The sequence below is a fragment of the Nannobrachium achirus genome, assembly GCF_963921795.1.
Source record: "Nannobrachium achirus genome assembly, chromosome: 11".
NCBI lineage: Eukaryota > Metazoa > Chordata > Actinopteri > Myctophiformes > Myctophidae > Nannobrachium > Nannobrachium achirus.
This window is the reverse complement of record NC_137820.1, coordinates 29,125,389-29,144,031: the sequence shown is the minus strand read 5'-3', so window position 1 is coordinate 29,144,031 and position 18,643 is coordinate 29,125,389. Positions and strand designations below refer to the sequence as shown.

The window sequence follows — 18,643 nt, the reverse complement described above, 5'->3', positions numbered from 1 at the left end:
AAATGGAAACTGGGACGTGTTTTAAAGTTGTTTGAAAAGTTATTGACATGAAAACTTCTTATGTGTGATTTTATATTCTTGAAATGGGGGGTTATCACAGCATCATATAGCCTACCACCATTTATGTATATTTCAATTGCAGTTTTATAAGCAAAATGTTGTTGGATAAAGGGGGCTATTTGGATTTGGAAATCAGGTAAAAAAGATTGAGAAACACTGCCATAACCCATGGCCATAACGGCCGGATGGAATAAGGTATCTGGTTCTATTTGTATTTTGGGAACTTTTGGATAGGCTTATGAGAGTTTGAGGTGTTTGCAAGTATTTGAGACACAAGGGTCTATATAGCCTACATAGACACAGCAGCACACATTCCTGGAATTAATATAAACTATATAGCCTATGAATTTATGAATGTAGATATATGTATATGTGAAGAATATTCTTTTTACATTCATGTAGGAACAATTAGCCAATATTTTTCCCTTCTGTCACTATTGGTGAATTATTATTTTGTATTAATAGCCTACATTTTAATGACACTATACCACCTGAACTATTAAATACAGGCCGTCAGGCCCCTTTAAAATAACATGTTCTTACTCTGGGAATGTCTTTGTTGAATACAGAAAGAATACAATAACCATCACTGTGATGGAATGTAGAGCCTACTTTGGGTAAACAGTGAACAGCATTGAGAGATTAATTTGCCTGAAAATATATTTCTTGTGTGTCAAATATTCACTATATTCACACAAACATGATTACACAGCGGTAAAGGTCAGAGTAAGGACATATTCTTTCGGAACAAGGTCTATTTCTGAGCATCCGTGCTGCAGATAAAGGCATCGACTCTGTATGTATGAATGAATGAGGCATCAACTATGCACATTGGTTATGTGAATTTCCATATTGTTTATGGAAATGTGAAATGTTTTATGAACACCTTGGCATACAGGGGTACGCCTCTGCATCCTGTACCTGCAGTTCATAACTAGCCATAAATCATAACTCCTGTAGGGGTCGCTTATATTGGGACGGAACGACCCCTACAAGAGTTATAATTTATGGCTAGTTCATAACAAACAATCTGAATCAAATGGGTGAGGGCCGGGGCAACAACAGATTGGTGGAACATGTTTTTTTATTATAAAAAATAATACATTTGCAATCAAACAGAAGAGATAAATACATGCATTTGTACAATTTAGAGTATCAGTGACTCCTTTTAATATTTACAAAAGTGACAGTGGAAATCCGGATAAAATGTACAAAAGTTATTATAAATTAAAGATAATAAACTGTAAATGTTTTTAATCTACAAAATGTGAAAGTAGGTGGCGCAGGTGACGTCTGCAGTTGTTAGCACATGGCACCTATAGGGGTGTCTGTATGTCTGTCCACTTGTGACCTCGCGGGCCGATAAGCATTAATTCCTTGTACATAATTAGTCTTATTTGATCCCATGTCTTGCTCAGGGACACCTCGACACATTGCCCGGGCCAGGAATCGAACCTGGGACCTTCTGTGTCCCAGGCAGCCTCTCTACCGATTAACCCCACAGCTACAGCCAAAGACATTGCCAGAATTTCACAGGTTCTGGAAATGTTCCGGAACGTCCTTTGGGGATGACGTGATTAAAAACGTGACAGCTTTACAACTGTCCAATTTACACATAATTGTATATCGAACATCAATGTTACACACCTCATTACACATACTTTCATGAGGTTGTGCATTATGGTTTTTATTTTATATACAGTAAATATAAGCCAATTGCTATCTAGTAATTATATTGTACTGCATCTTTGGATGGACATGACATGAAGCAGGACATTCACAACTCCTGTTGTGAATGTGCTCCAGAGAAGAAAGAAAAGTTAGCCCCTTTAAAGGGGCTGTCGTCATCATCAGCAGCAACTACTGGTCTATTTGTGTCACCTGATGCTCAATCTCTCGAGACAAGAGTCAATGATGGCTACGACAAGTGGGCGGTCCCTTTTCGTGACGATGGCTAGCCAGAATGCCTGATGCTAAGACAGATCGAGGAGAAACAGACAGACTGTGGGTCAGGTTAGGACACACTACAGCTGCTGTATGACAGAATAAGGGTTGTGGACTGAGAGGGCGCCATCATTCTTCTTCTTCTTCTTTTAAGTATACGAATGGCTTTGCTTCCAGGTTTTAGAACCATTCACCGGTGTGGGGTCTTCAAAGCGTCGTTTCAAACTGGACTGTACTACTGCAGGAAAAAGAAACAAAGAAATGTATTGAATTATTATTTATGATTACAGCACACAAGTCAATAGACCATATTCACACAGCGGCCATTTGTTGCCACCCCGGTTTTTCTATGCAAGATACAAACATGGCCGCCTGGTGAATATGATCTATTATGCATCATGTCATCTATAAAATGTGTATGTCTGTTATCCAGTGAGAAGAGCACTTTTTCATGAAGTCATGTAAGAATTCAACCAACATTATACCTGTTTGAGAGGATGCCATTTGCATGGAGGTGTTGTCAGTAGATGTGTGTGGACCTAGGCCAGTCCCCATAAGCACTCCTCCAACATGACTTCTCCCAGAGTTCACATTCATGGGTACTGTTTCCAATAGGCCTGCAGAGGAAACAAATAGCTGTGTTTTACCCAATGTCCATAGTTGAAATACATTCATCATTGACATATTTTGTGGAGTAGGCTATCACCTGGCTGAAAAATATTTGTCGACTGCGTTTTTTTCACTGACGAAAACAAAATGAAAACTAAATAAAAACTAAGCTATGGTGACTAAAACTAAGACTAAATATATTGACAATTTCGTCAGCAAAATAAAAACTAGACTAAAATGTCAGGGAGGGACTAGTGGAGAATTCATTTTATGTTTGGTTGCTCTCAGGTGTTGCGTGCTGAAAATAGCCGATCTGCAAGAGCTTGTAGATTTGCTATTTTCAGCACACAACCAAGTGTAAAATCAGTCATTACGATGCAATCAAAGCCTGCCAAAATACATTTCAGTTTACTAAATCAACTGTAGATGTAGTCGCCTAAAATGTTATGATATTTATTCGACTAAATTTAGACTAAAACTAAAACTTTTCAGGTGACTAAATTATGACTAAAACTAAAAGACATTTTATTCAAAAGACTATGACTAAAACTAAATCAAAATTTGCTGTCAAAAACAACACTGTGTGTATGATATTAGCTAGTGGCTCATGTTCTCACCTAGCCCTCTATAGGAGGAGAGCTGCTGGTAGATCTGCTTCATTCTCTCTATGTGCAGACGGCTGGCCTCAGCATGGTGCACCATGGGCTTGGGGTAGTCCACCCCTATGATACACTTGGCAGTCTTCTGGACCGCCTCTGGGGCGTTCCACGGATCATAGATGTACTTGGCCGGGAAGCCCTTCAATATGGGCAGATAGCGTCTGAATGAACAGAGAGCGGGAAGGAGAACATAAATTATTAGACACATTATTAACCTGGCATCCCTGTTAGGCTAACATGATAGATTTATGAAAGAATTGGGAAAAAAAGCGAATCAACAAGCACACAATGTGTCATGTTGTGAGCTTCCAGGGCCATTTACACATGCTATTCATCATATGACAAAGTATTATGTATAAAGGGCTTAATGGTGGTTACTGTACAGTAGTCTAATGTGGAATATGGGAATATAAGATTGCTGATATAGGATGTTACAACTGTATCATAAAACAAAAGGATGTTTGAACAGCTTTGACAAAGCATGTATATCAGCATTATCAGTAGCCTTATTTCTATTTTTAGTACTCAATTCATTACAGCCCTCTAAACGGAACCATGGCAAACTCGTCTCCCTTTTGAAAGGCCTGCAAGCTAATCCGTATGTAATGCGAAGAACACACAGATCATTCGCTTGTGAAAAGGGGCAGGGCATTGTGACATGCATGTGATCCGGACGAGAGCTGCCGTCGTCTCTCACCGTATGTAATCTCCATTGGGGTCTGTGCGTCGTCCGAACCCCACAGGGCAGTAGCAGTGGAAGAATTGCTGGAAGAAGGAACTGCAGGAGAGCCACATCCAGCTGCCAGCGTTTACACTCCAGTCTGCATCTAATAATAGCTCCTCGAACACCTAGAGAAAGAAACCACACAAGGAACATTAGTTCTATGCCAATCATACAAATTGAAAAACCTGTGTTGGTCCTCAATTTAGCCATTTAGGACTACAAATGCAACCCATGAATATGACCACCACATAGTGGCACCAACATTGTCATTGTCATTTCACAGTTTTTGCAGTTATGTCGGCCTCTTATCTAAACATAAACCACTTTCCCAAATAATGGCTTCATTTTTAAATTTGCGTATGTACATTTTCTACAAAGTAATTAAAATATTATGAAACTTACTTGAATGATTGATTTAATGTTGGCTAAATCACTGTGTGGGTTATTAAGTCATGGGTGTCTGAAAGTAATTTGTAAAAATCTATCTTTTCTCCAGGGACTGTTTTTGGTTAAACTGTTCAAATCAATCCATGCTTTAAAAAATACATTAAATCCTCTCAGCCAGGACAGCAGACTAAAGCCCTTTGCACACAGGCGCGTTTAACCGCACGGATAAAACGGACAATATAATTTTTTGAAAAGAAAACAATGATTCTCTTTGACCTCATGCACACCGGCTCCGAATTAGTGGCTGCCGCCGTGCGTTTTTTTCTCGATCGAACCCAGTTCGATTTGTGCGTCTTGTCGCATGCGGTAAAAAACTCATCACTCCTTTTATGACTCCTTTTTGGATCCGCAGCGCCGATTCCGCACAGCCTTACACACCAAATCCAATGCGTTTTATTCATGCCGCAAACGAAAAAAACGCAACTGTCCTGTGTGCAAAGGGCTTTACTCGTCATTTTCCGACAGTCTGAAAACTTGGGTCTCTTCACACCTGTATAACCTTTTATCAGCTTTTTTAAAATGTTTTTTACTATGCAGATATATATCGGTTACTTGTTCAACATGTAATTTAGATACCCTTTGCTTGACCTAAATGTGTTTAACCAGATGCTACTGTAGGTGTAGATGGGGAGAGACATGCAGTAAAGATGTCGGGAACGAGATCGACTCAAACCTGCTATGCACTGTCAGGGTGCTTATACAGTATGTGCCTAGATTGGACCACGGCCCGTATCCTAGTCTAGAAATCTTTGCTTCTGGGGGTCCCTGAAATAAAATATTTTGAGATGGGGGTCGGTGGCCAAATACACAATTTTTGGGGGTTCTTGATATTAAAAAGTTTAAGCACCACTGATATAGCAACAAAGGTTTTTCAGAAAACTGTTGATTTAGAAGACATTTATAGATTGGGATAAACCGTAGTATTACACCCAACATCCTCCACAGATATCTGCAGAGAGGGCAGGTTTCTTTACCTTCATGCCTTCCTCCCAGCTGATCCACAGGTCTCCTCTGGTGAGGAAGCAGGCCACGGCGTGCCTCGCCAAATGATGGATCCACCCCTCCTGTCTCAGCTGGGTCATGATGGCGTCTATCCAGGGGAAGCCCGTCCGTCCCTCGGCCCACTTGGCCAGCGCTTCTGGGTTCTTGTCCCAGGGGATCTGGACACAAACCGGGTTTCCTTCCATCTTGTCGAAGCGCGGGTTGTTGGTGGCAGTGGTGTAAAAGAACTCTCTCCACAACAGCTGCCCGTACAGGGAAAGCGGCGGAGTGCTGTTTGTCTTTACCTGGTCAGAGGAAAATAACTTAATTACTTTTTAAAGTGGAAATGGTTAACCACTTCAAACGTTGTTCTGCGACTAATAGCGAAAATAGCTGATCCACGATCTTACGCATCGCACCATGATGTTTTGTGAGCTTGCAGATCTGCTATTTTGCTGTTTTTGAAAAAGTTTGACTACTACATAATGACCTGTCCAAAATATGGACGCCAGGGTTTAAGTGGTTAAATGTAGTTGAACTAATGATGCAACCATACACCTTAGCTGTGAATACAGTATAGACCAGTGTTTCTCAACCACTGTGCCTGGGGACCTTTGGTGTACCCCTGAGAAGGGCCAAGTGTGCCCCTTGAAACTGCTTGAAAGCCAGTATTGTATTTATCATTTTAAAAATGATTTAAACTAGTGAAAACAGCAGATCTACATGCACACAACGCGTCGCGGGTGCGAGGCGTTGTGTGCTTGTAGATCTGCTGTTTTCACAACTGTTGTGCGACAGCCTTGTATGATGAAGCAGGGCTTTACTTTGCGAAGAAACGTACACATTTGAAACTTGGAGATACAAGGTTTCTTCCCGACAGTGACGATATTCACACCCCCGTATTATGTTGGTGTGCCCATGGATTCTTGGGACATGAAAAGTGTGCCCATGCAGAAAAGATGTTGAGAAACACTGGTATAGACAGTATATGTTCATTTGCTCTCATACCTTCTTGTACAGATCAGTGAGTTTGAAGTAAAAGAGTCGACAGGAGAGACAGCCAAAGCGCAGGTAGGGGCTGAGGCCTGTGGGGCTGGCCAGCAGGGAGTTGGCATTCATGCGAGGACGCTCGAAGTTGGCCACCCATGCCTGCAACAAAGCCAAATAGCTGTCACTACCACAATATAACAGGACAACACTGAGATGGTGAAGAGACTAATAACATACAGTATATGTGGGTACATTAAGGAAAGCCTGTCTAAGGTTATATAGTACAATTACGTTTTTGAAAACAACTTTCAACTTTAATTTCTCAACCGGTTCCAACTACATATTATAAATCAACAGTGGATAGGCCAGAAATAGTTGGACGTGGTCATATTAACGGGCAGTTGCATGTCAAATAAATCCTATCCTTCTCTCAACGGAATACACAAGCAAACAAGAGAATTAGGAGAATTCCATTGTTGAACCTCCTTTCCCGATTCTGATATACAGTCATTTTACATTGGAGCCAAAATGCTCCTGGTTGTGTTCCCCAAAGATCAGAGGGAGGTGAACATTTCAGGGAGACTGACACCGGCAGTATGTCTCTGTAATATTTCTTGTTTTGACAGCCATTTTTATTGCACGCCTCACCTTCCTCTCCAGGTGTCTCTCTAGCCTTGTGAGTGCTTCTGTTTCTCCGCCTGGCCATACCGCTGTGGGCAGGCCCTCTGTCTCAAAACCTGGAAAGGCCAAACATAAGAGTTAAAATAAGGCTTATCATAGTACAGTGCATTAAGAAATGGTTGGTAGCATTATGTAGAGCCCAACCGATGTTAGAATTGTGGCCCATGAAAGCAGCAAAACATCTATAAATACCGATACCGATGTCTCAAAAAGGTAAAATAAAGGCCAATATATCAGCCAAACCGATGTGTCTGTTGGGCTTTAGTAGTATGCCCACAACATTAAGAAAATAAAATAAAAGAGCAAATGCAGTTGGGAACTGACCGAGCTCTTCCAGGGAGGGTACCCCAAATTTGTCATCATGGTCGTCGCTGACTGGTGTGGCGCATGTCCTGGTGACCTTAGCCGTGATGGTCTCTGTAGGCATTTCTACGCTGTCCATACGGCTGATGAGGGCCAGGAAGCGCTTGTAGGTCAGAGGAGGCTGACCACCGTTTAGTTCAATGATCCTTTAGATTGAAAAGGGGCAAAAGAAATTGGGTCAGCAGAGTCAGACATATCACACACAACATGGAACAATGGAAAAGCACTGACATATATATTTCATGGTATGTTTTCATGAACTCATGCGGTCACTCACTTGTCTAGATCATAGATTGTGTGTGAGATCCGCGCCATGACTTCAACCCCGGCGTGGTTGGCCAGCTTCTGGATGGCAGCATCACGCTCCTTACCGAACGGCTCCGAATCGTATTCATAAGACAAACGACTGATGCGCCATTCCTGTGGAGCAGAGGACACACACACACAGTTCATGTCAGGTTCAGAGATTAGGCGCCCAGTGTCCTATACCAGTGTTTCTCAACCACTGTGCATGGGGGACCTTTGGTGTGCCCCTGAGAAGGGTCAAGTGTGCCCCTTGAAACTGCTTGAAAGCCAGTATTGTATTTATCATTTTAAAAATGATTTAAACTAGTGAAAACAGCCGATCTACAAGCACACAACGCCTCGCACTGCGAGGCGTTGTTTGCTTGTAGATCTGCTGTTTTCACTACTGTTGTGCGACAGCCTTGTATGATGAAGCAGGGCTTTACTTTGCGAAGAAACTTACAAATTTGAAACTTGGAGATACAAGGTTTCTTCCCGACAGTGACGATATTTACACCCCCGTAGTATGTGTGCCCATGGATTCTTGGGACATGAAAAGTGTTCCCATGCAGAAAAAAGGTTGAAAAACACTGTCCTATACCAATGCTTAGACCAGGGGTTCTCAAACCTTTTTATACCACGACCCCATTTTATGAGGTAGACATATCAGCTGCATAATTGCTGATACCGATATCATCAAAACAAAAAACAAATAATGGCTGATATATCGGTTTGTCTCTGCTTGGAACTGTAAGGTTCCTGTTTGATCCCTGGTTCTGCATGTCGACGTGTCCTTGAGGAAGACACTGACACTGAAAGGTTGGTGCCTTGCATATTCCGTAAGTGTGTCAATGTAAAGCACTTTACATAACACATTGCATAAAGGCACTATAGAAGACCTTTTACCATGTTATAATATTAATTTAGCAATGATGTAAGTGAGATAGAACGCTTCAAAGCCATGGTCTTCATGGTAAATATTATTCTTTCCTTGTATAACATGCAGAACAAATGGCATGTCTCATGACCCTAATAGGATTAATCACAAATTATGCATAACTGATGTACGTAGTATGGTTTGCAGGCCAATACTTGCTAATTCAATTTTATGTCCTGAAGTCTGCATTCAGTAGATTGAAATGATGTTTCTGCCATTTCGGTGATTAAATATTGCCTTGAAGAAGATCTCCAATTGAAAGCTTGCCTTAACGACTACAGTATTTTTAAACTACAGCATCTCATCTAAGACACAGCTGCCCCCCCTCCCCCTTTTTTGTAATTACAATTTAGGCATTTGGCAGACGCTCTTTATACAGAGTGACTTACAGTACAAGCAAGATAACATGCCTGTGTACATCAAATGCATAGTGTGTAGTGCCTCAGTAATCTAGGACCATATGAAAACCAAGATCATCTAAATAACACACTATCTACAATTACATTTGAACTTTTACATAAGACTTCCTGTGTGTCAAGGCTTGGTCAAGTGCTACGGATAATTGTTGCAGTTCTAACTGCAATGGGGCGTTTGTTCCACAGTTTGGGAGCCAGTAGGGAGAAGAGTCCGGGACGTGTGGGTTCAAACAGCTTCCCTGTGTTAGCTGATCTGAGTGAGTGGAAGCGGTTGTAGTGTTAACTTAGATCAGGCTTTGAAGATATGGTTTGCCATATAAGCAGTACACAGGTAAGCAGTACACACGTGTCATGCTAGACAATGAATGTCCCAGATTTACATCCACTGGCCCAGAACAGACAGGAGTGGAAATCCTTTGTTGCTGCCCTACATGCCAGCCGGCATAAATAAAGGATACGTAATTAAGTAGGTCTCATGCTGCATTCAGACTCAAAACCTACAAATAAGGACCAAGCCTAGTCAACTACACTGTCGTTGAGTCACCACTCAACGCGCTCATTATATCATCCAGCATGCGTCCGTGTGTGGGTCCGATGAGCAACAAAAATATTAAGAAAAATATAAAGGCTTTGGCTAAAAAGAACAGGGAACGAAACTGTCTAACAGCAACAACAAAAAATTATTTGATTGATTGAAGCTTCACTGCGTCATTGGAGTGCTGCATCATTATAGCTCATCACGCAGCGATAAGTGTCGGCCCGCCGGTTTGTATCTTCGTGTCACTGGCTTCCTCTGAAAATGGCAGATAGCCTGTCTCTTTGTTGTTGCTTGTGTGAACCCAGCATGAGGCCTCTTGTTCGAGGGCAATATAAACAGGTCCACTCAGCCGAGAACCCCGCAGCACAATGTTTTCCCCTTGCATTTCACAGGCTTTAACGAAACATTAGCGCCAAGATTTCCAGCTATTATGAGCCTGACCCGTAGCCGTGGGTGTGCCGTTCTGCAGACCGAGTCGGTGATGTAAAATGCAATAAAAGCCATTCTTCGTGTGGTGGGTTTTCATTAGGCCCACCTTCTCAGTCGTTTAGCAGTGGCTGTACCACCAATTCCCCTGCTGTGAGCCAAACTTGCAACCCCATCAACTGCTGCTGACAAAGATTTGGGTTTGCCCCTTCAAACCACAGGCCTAACTTGTTTTATCTCCGCTCATACTGTGAAGTTTTGTGCCTGGGGAAACCGTTGCTCAATATTCACGGCAAGACTTTTTGCATGCGGTTTGTTTGTTTGGTATGATAATGTCACTCTAAGTTACAGGGATGTTGTCACTGTTCTTTGTATGATTGACCACTATACAGTATACTTCATTGACCGGGGTACCCCAGGGGTCTGTCCTTGGCTCCCTCCTCTTTATTCCCACTACGAACACCAAAACACCTGATCTACAAGCTTGCAGATTGACTGTTTTAGCTGAATGTTCGCTGATTATGACATGCCCAGAATAGGGACGCTAGGGTTAACTTCAAGTGGCTAAGACAGTGGGTCAAAAATATTACACAGAATCTAACTATCTTACCTTAAAAAGGCGAGGAAAGACATCTGTGGGCTGGCCCCTGATGACGAACAGACGGGAATTAAGCTTGCGCAGACTGGCATCCAAATCCTCCAAACACTGCAGCAAAAACCTGGGAGTAAACAGAGAACGGAGAATGTTTGGTCAACTGACTCACTATCTGAAACAATCACCTCAAGTCAAGTTTATTTATATTATAGCACATTTTATATGACAGGAACACTAGCTTAGTGGCCTTGTGGTTGGGGTGCCTGCCCTGAGATTGAGAGGTTGGGGTTAGATTCCCTGAAGGGTCATACCAAAGACTGTAAAAATGGGATACAATGCCTCCCTGCTTGGCACTCAGCATCAAGGGTTGGATTGGGGGTAAGTACTGTAAGTCTCTGTGTCATGTCCATGGGGTATACCTGAGGCATCAAACTGTCTCACGCTACAGAAACAGGGCCCTACGGAATTACTTATACAACACTCACAGGCGTAGACAATGTGATTCAAACTAAAACTATAGGCAAAGATCAAACATGTCACAAAAAAAAACATCTGATCTGCAGACAATGGATTCGCTATCATAACACTGTCATGCTCGGCTTAGTGAGGGCCTTTGTATTCTTTCACATAGCATACACTATTTAAAATCACTACATCAGCATGACAGATGCTCTACTTAAACCATATGAATCATTGTTCCATGTGAATATGGATAGTCTTACAACAGTGCATTTAACTGTAAAGTAGGTTATGGCATATATATTTCACTTAGTGAAATGTCATAGTTATTTTTGTTGATTTCTATCACACCGTCCAAAAACCTTTAACCACGGCATAAATTAGGTTTCTCTCCATGTTTTATTTATTTTTAATTTAAAAAGCAGTAAAGCTCTGCTTTATACACATTCATTATTCCCATAACCAACTAGTACTGGACAGTACTGGACACATGACGTGACCAGATGATATGAGACATGGAAAAGAAGAGAACGTAATAGGAAAACAACAGATGCATCTCCATGGTTTCCTGCAAGGAAAAACTTAGTCTAGGTGCTACTGGAGGAGGGTGCACGGCCTGCGCACGCTAGGGCTGCACAATATGGACATCATTTCATACCTCAATATTTACACCAAATATCTCAATGGCTATACAATATACAATATGATGGGTTCACATTTATTTTATATTTTAAGTGTAGCAACAGTGAAACAGAAAAAAAATGCACATTACAGTGATATAGCATATGTTTCTGATGTTTAGTCTTAGTATTGACCAATTCAGTGTTATTGTGCAAATGCGTCAGTGTTCTGCACAATAACGATTGATGGCCATGGCGTCAAGTCAGTGTACAGTATGTGCTCATGCAGACGAGAGTGAATCAACAGATGCATTAGCAGATAAATGTATTTTACTCTGTTCTAATAATAACATTTAGCGTTCTTCTGAAAATGTATTCCTTTCCCATAGCACATGATACAGTGCCTTCTTAAAGTAAATGAACAGTGTCTAGCAGGGCATTCAAAATGCATGGTCCACATAGCACTTACATTAATGTAATATACCAGAAGGCTAAATGCACTGCACAATAATAATATAATCTGGAGTCTGGACCAATTGGTATTGGTATACAGTGCTCAAATGGCTTGCTCTGTGTTCAATACCAATATCAAACTACGAATAATCAAAATACAATACATATAATCAGTTTTAATTTATGAATAATTCTAGTGCCTTTAAATTGCTCTGCACTTGTACATGGTACTTGGCCAGAGGCGTATATTAACCTTATAATTTATTTATCTCCACATTCATTAGTCATAATAAGTCATAATTCAAGGCAGCAAATGTAAAGGAACTAAGACTACTATGTGATATAATGTGACATACATACAAGTTTAGACTTTTAGTTTAGAATTCAGTGTTAGAGGGGTAAAGGTGGGATTGTAAACTATGTCTTCAACATTTTTCCCCATAGCTAGGATATAGAGACATATTGTATAACATTGTGTTTGGGAGAAAAAAAGAGTGTTCAGAGCATAAGTTTGAGAACCACTGAGAGAATCCAACAAGACACTTTAATGTGAATATGCTGCCCTCTACTGGCCAAGTCTCTTTTCCCCCCAAACCAGAGATCTTGCCTGGGAGTGAAAAAGTTACTATTTTATTGCTGGTGGGCTCAAAGTTCAAACCAGATTAGGGTAAAACAAACACCACAATGGCCCTACTTACTATTAATATCCAAACGGGTGACAGCAATGTCATCATGTTGAGTGAAAAAATAGCTTTGCGAATGTTATTATTCCATAAAAATAAATACATTAGATTCTAGGGCTAGTTTAACCAGGATTAATCCTAAACCGACCTCCACACATGAAACAGAGACTAAGACAAAAATTAAGCCCAAATGAAGTACCCTTCTCATTTCACTAAAATAGCAATAACATGTAGGCTACTGTATATGCAGCATTCTTATTCTTCATAGGCCTTCCAGGCTGTTTGCCAACAAGGTGGTAGGCTATGCCCCCAAGGTGTAGTTGGGACACAACAGCCTTGATATGAACATTACAGTTGTCATGAACAAAGGGAGATGGCCTTCACCCTATACTAGTAGTTCTCTACCATGTCTATGAGCCATGTCGTCACCACCTGAGAGACCAAAAGGCTCCAGTGAAACAGAAACGTACAATCTGTGCTGTGTACATTGTTATGCAGATATGTAAGAGTCTACAGTATTTAGGACAGTAAATGTAAAAGAGTAAGTGTACAAAATCGAAACTCACTCTTTCTCAGGTGTTTCACCCAAGTGGGTGTGGTTTTAAGCCTAAACTCTAACCTTAAATTAAGGTTATAGTTAAGGTTAGGTTTAGGCATAAAACCCAAACTCTTAGGCATAGTTTTACTGAGGTTAAGGTCCTTAAAGGGATATTTCACTTTCCAAAAAACTTTTGGTCATTTTATTGTTTAATCAGGCTTTTATGAACACCCTGAACAGATTTAAATTTGCTTGTTTCAATATTTACATATTTAATGTAAATGTTACCAGGCCCTCCTCCTGTAGGATGCCTCCACATACACATCCATTGTAACTTCTAACTCTATTTTAACCATGATAGATTCATTAAAAACACCTGTTATCTTTTCTGGTGACTCATGATACGTGAGCAGGCCGTGTTTTTTCATTTATTTTTAATAATATTTTGTTGTATTTAATTTAAGAATTATTAAAAATACATGAAAAAAGTTATTGAAAAAACACGGTCTGCTCACGTATTAAGGGGGTAGTATGAGTCACCAGAAAAAATAATGAGTGTTTTTAATGAATCTATCATGGTTAAAATGAAGTTTGAAGTTACAATGGATGTGTGTGGGGAGAGGCCCTGGAGCAGGAGGGCCTGATAACATTTACATCAAATATCTAAATATTGAATCAAGCAAATTAAAAACTGATCAGGGTGTTCATAAAAGCCTGATTAGACGATAAAATGACCAAAAGTTTTTTTGAAAGTGGAATATCCCTTTAACCTCAGTAAAACTATGCCTAAACCTAACCTCACAAACACTATGCCGACAGAATACAGAAATTATGCCGCAAAACACCTGGGAAAGAGGGAATCTCGTACACAATCCCTACACTTTATGTCTGGGATTTGGTGGCGTTTGATTCAGCACTAGCCTGGGATCCCTTCACTTTTTGGGGTTTGAGCCGGTCGGGAGTGGAAACCACTCTACGTCATGTTGTAGTCCTCAAAGGACTACAATTTGGCCGGAAAGATCAAACCGGATTCAGTTTTAACCCAAAATAATTCCCCTGTTCTCAAGGACATACTTTTAGGGCCTACCTAATAAACCCCTTGATGCGGCGTAGTTTTGCTTTTGGAAAATTCGTTGGGTAATTATGCATCTTTTAGTCCAACTCGTAGCGAATGGCAAGACTACACTAGGCTACTCGAGTATTTTAATTGGGATTGGGGAAACAAACGGGGGGAACCAAACCAAAGCGACGCCGCTTCTTCTGCTTGTGGTTTCCACCTAGACCGGATCAAACGGTCCGTTGTAAACGCATACCAGGCGACACAAGGTTCATTCAGCACAGCAAATCATTTCACTTAGTGGTAGTTGGGGCCTGGTTTACTTTGAGCCTAATTTGGCTCTGACTTTTACATTAAGAGCTCACTGTCTTGACTGGTGCTCGGGTGTGAGTGTGCCAGCATTTGCATGTGTGCTGCTGGAAACGTGATGTACTATCCATACGGACACGCTGACCTAATTTCCACTGCCGTTCATTCAAGATCAGGACAGAGCAGGAGGTGGGAAAAAGTACTTGCATAAACATCATGGTTTACACCACCATGGCAACTGCCTCTAGATCACAAAATTCAGTGCGTACTTGATGACACCTTTGAAAACCTCTGCCATTTCAGTTTATGAATCAAATAACTGAAATATTCGGAATTGGGGTCGTACGGTGGTGATCAAATGAACGACCAGTAACAGAATACAATGCCCTGATTAGATGCTTATAATCAATTGATGGTTAAAGGCATAGTATGTTACTTTGCCCTGTGTTTTCATAACAAAACAATATAAATGTATTCATCAATTTCCCTCTATACCACAGCAGTGTGGTTGTGTTCTGGGGTGCATAAAAGGTATATTCTGTTGTAGGCCTACCATCTGAGTGGCCTTGTGTGATTTAGAGCTGTTAAAGGGTTCCTTGTGGCGGTTCCAAATGGACCCCTACAGGTCCAACTCTGAGGGTATACAAATGGATCCAAAAGGCCGAGTCATACCAAATACCAACAAAAAAAAAGAAAAAGTCCAAATGCCTCACTGCTTGGCACTCATTATCAAAGGTTGGATTGGTAAATGCTTCCAGTCCAGGGCACAATAGTTCGAAACTTTTAATCCCCATCTGGATGCACATTTAGGTTTTGGGCGTCAAATAGCCTATTTTAATTGATTAATCAAACTTGCTGAGATAATTCTATGATCACAGATTGGTTACCAAGTGATCCCAATGCTATTTTTGGAGGTGTGACCAAAATTCCAAGGGATTGAAAGTCTTGATCTCTTCTTGGGCACAGGGCATGTACTTCTCGCTGTGCCTCACTATAAGCCTGCAGGTGTGCCCAAAAGAGAGATTGTGATCTACCAGTAGATCACAAAGGCTGTGAAGGTAGACCACATGACACGGCCCTAAAAATAATACATGTAACGCCAGTGCCGCTATTCCAAAGCCCCCTCAGATAAAAAAGAAAGAAAGAAAATGGGTGGGTAGATCATGTTGAGCAGGTCATTTTAAAAGTAGTTCTCAAGTCAAAGGTGTGGGCACCCCTGCACTAAGGAAACAGGAGACCTACCTATCCCAAGCTCTCTCATGTACTTTTTAACATCCTTGGCAAATCATGTGCATGTTTCCCTCTTGCTAAAAACAATTTGTCATAGCAGGGCAACAGGAATACAGGGATGTAAATGATTTACGCACACACACATCCCACTTTTATGGCCATGTTAACCCCATAAATGTACCATATTTTAACCACAATTCTGTCAAATTCTGCTACTTGTGGGGACATTTATTTTGATTCACAAAAGCAGTGGTTCTCAAACTTTTTCATGTCAAAGACCTCCAATATGAGCCTGTGGACCCCCATTTGAAATGATATGCCAGAAATCCCCATAAGAGAAGATATTTATGGTTCCAGAAATCCCCATAAGAGAAGATATTTATGGTTGTGATTCTCAACCATTTTAGTTTCAAGCCCAATTTATATTGTAATATCAATAATAGCCCCAATGTATTAGTGTACACAATGTACACTATCTGAGTTACATGTCCATAGCCATAAGGGTCCATTTGGTTCCTAAATCCTAACTATCATTTAGCTGGGGACCCCCTAGAACTCCCTCAAGGACCCCTGGGGGTCCCCGGACCCCACTTTGAGAACCAAAGCACAAGGAGGACACATGTCATTCTTCTAATCTTACCTCCATCTGCTGATGCCAACGTTGGAGGACCCTGCGAACCAGGGGTCCAGGATGTACACGCAGCGCAGGGTGTCTGATCCCCGGATGGAGTCCGTCAGAGACGGGTTGTCGTGGAGTCGCAGTCCCTTTCGGAACCAGTGGATGGTGTTAACGACCATAGTCAGTGGCGCGTGTCTTCTGTCCCTGTGGGAAATTGCCAACTAACCTCGTTTAGAACACAGGAGGGTGCAAAAACTATCGCCTGGAGATTGTCTCTCTATGTCTCTCACTTCCGAATATATTATGTGTAATTTTCCGCTTCTTCAACCTTGCTCCATGAATTTGTCCATTGAGTTTATGCTCCTCATAAGTACTCGACGCATGTGTAACGATGATGTAACCAATGTTTTAAATAAATGTATAAAAGTCACAGGTCGCACAACCGTCTTTTACGAAGAAAAATGGAAATAATATCAAGTGATCGCAAGAAAAGTCGCCAGGAAAAATATAGATATTTGTGAAGAAGTGATATGGTTCAAAGTAAAATTATTATACAACCAGCAGACATCACATGCGAAGCCCTGTGCGCTGCTGTAATGAATGTTATGAACGCAGCAACCCGTTGCAGTTTAAAATACAGTGATCGTCAATAATCTTCAGTCTTCAATTCGGTAGCCTACAAGGAAAAACATAACAACAAACGATCGAAGGCTGCAAAAATACCCAAATAAATCCCGAAAGGACAACTCTCCAACTCAGAGCAAAACATCCAACGCTGGCTGTGACCACGGCAGAGTGGAGTCATAACAGAAACACACGAGAATTAAGTGGAGCGACGCGGTTGGTCTGTTAAGCCGCTGCTGCTGCTTATACAACCTTTTCCATGTCACGTTTCTGAGCGCGCTTTCCTCCAGTGGTGGAAAAAGTACTTGGGCTACATTTTGTATTGTAGCCTACTTGAGTAAAAGTATCAAGGCCTACTGCAATATAGAAATACTCTGTAAGGGCACGCACGGTCACACCAAATAATACCCTACATGAGTGTGGATTCTGCCAAATGCCAATTCATTTATGGGACAATTTATTGGTTTGCTGCCATTTGCGGATTTCTGCAAAAATCTGCTCCTTTCCCATTGAAATGCATTGGCAGAATCCACTCTCATACGCATTGTGAGAAATTGTGGATCTGCTATTTTCAAATGGCCGAAATCTATTTGGGCTGAAGTGCGTGTTTTGTAGTAATAATTATCAAAATCTAAACTATATAATATATAGTAACATTTATAGCAATAAATATTTGTTTATTTTATAACAATTATTTTTTTAGTAACATCAGTTCCAGTCTATTATTTGAATGATTTCAGTAGACCTACTATTTAATAATATTTCAAATGTATTTTTCAACATTTTCATTGGGCTATAGATATGCAATTTCCTTAGCCTATAACCTTCCCGAAATCTATAGCTATCTACAATAATAATCAATACAAAGCCTATCAAATCAAGAACATAAAACACTTTAAACACAGCCTGGCTACCTACCTACCCAACAGATTTTTAGCCTTGTTAAAATGTTATTCTTGGCAAGTGACACCGTCGTACTAGAGATTATAAATGGTCTTGTCCTGCATGCCGTCTGCAATGTGCTCATCCGGGTAGTCTACTGCTGAGCCAAAACACACACACACACACACACACACACACACACACACACACACACACACACACACACACACACTACATACCCAAACATCTGTCAGTCATACAGTAAAAAATCATAACAGTACAACAATTCTCATTCTCAAATTATCAAGTTCACTTCACTGTGCAATCCTGTTAATTAATTAAAACAGAAATTCTAACATTGTTTAGCGTTCAAAATGTAGACAAATAATGTTACGTGAGCAGCGCAGACAGTGGTGTAAAGTAACTAGATTTACTCAAGCACTGTAGCCTACTTATAGACCTAAGTACACTTTTGAGGTACTATTAGAAAACTTTACTTGGCACGTTAAACGCT

The 18,643-nt window shown here is 40.9% G+C and overlaps 1 protein-coding gene across 1 annotated transcript; it reads right to left on the bottom strand.

The window, feature by feature from the left end:
- Positions 1-1,135: 1,135 nt before the first annotated feature.
- cry1b (cryptochrome circadian regulator 1b) lies at positions 1,136-18,069 on the bottom strand. The gene is made up of 11 exons (XM_080736104.1): positions 16,645-18,069; positions 10,671-10,779; positions 7,736-7,878; positions 7,420-7,604; positions 7,063-7,151; positions 6,433-6,573; positions 5,418-5,729; positions 3,970-4,121; positions 3,231-3,433; positions 2,490-2,621; positions 1,136-2,242 (listed from the first exon to the last, which is right to left on the bottom strand). The coding sequence occupies exons 1-11, from the start codon at positions 16,800-16,802 to the stop codon at positions 2,154-2,156; spliced, it is 1,713 nt and encodes a 570-aa protein (XP_080592230.1). The 5' UTR covers positions 16,803-18,069; the 3' UTR covers positions 1,136-2,153.
- Between the last annotated feature and the right edge of the window lie 574 nt (positions 18,070-18,643).

Excerpts from the sequence above, each read along its gene's own strand:
- cry1b (XM_080736104.1), bottom strand. The coding sequence starts at position 16,802 with ATGGTCGTTAACACCATCCACTGGTTCCGAAAGGGACTGCGACTCCAC. Across the intron at positions 6,574-7,062 it reads AGAGACACCTGGAGAGGAAG|GCATGGGTGGCCAACTTCGA; the intron begins GTGAGGCGTGCA and ends GCTTTGTTGCAG. Across the intron at positions 5,730-6,432 it reads TCACTGATCTGTACAAGAAG|GTAAAGACAAACAGCACTCC; the intron begins GTATGAGAGCAA and ends TCCTCTGACCAG.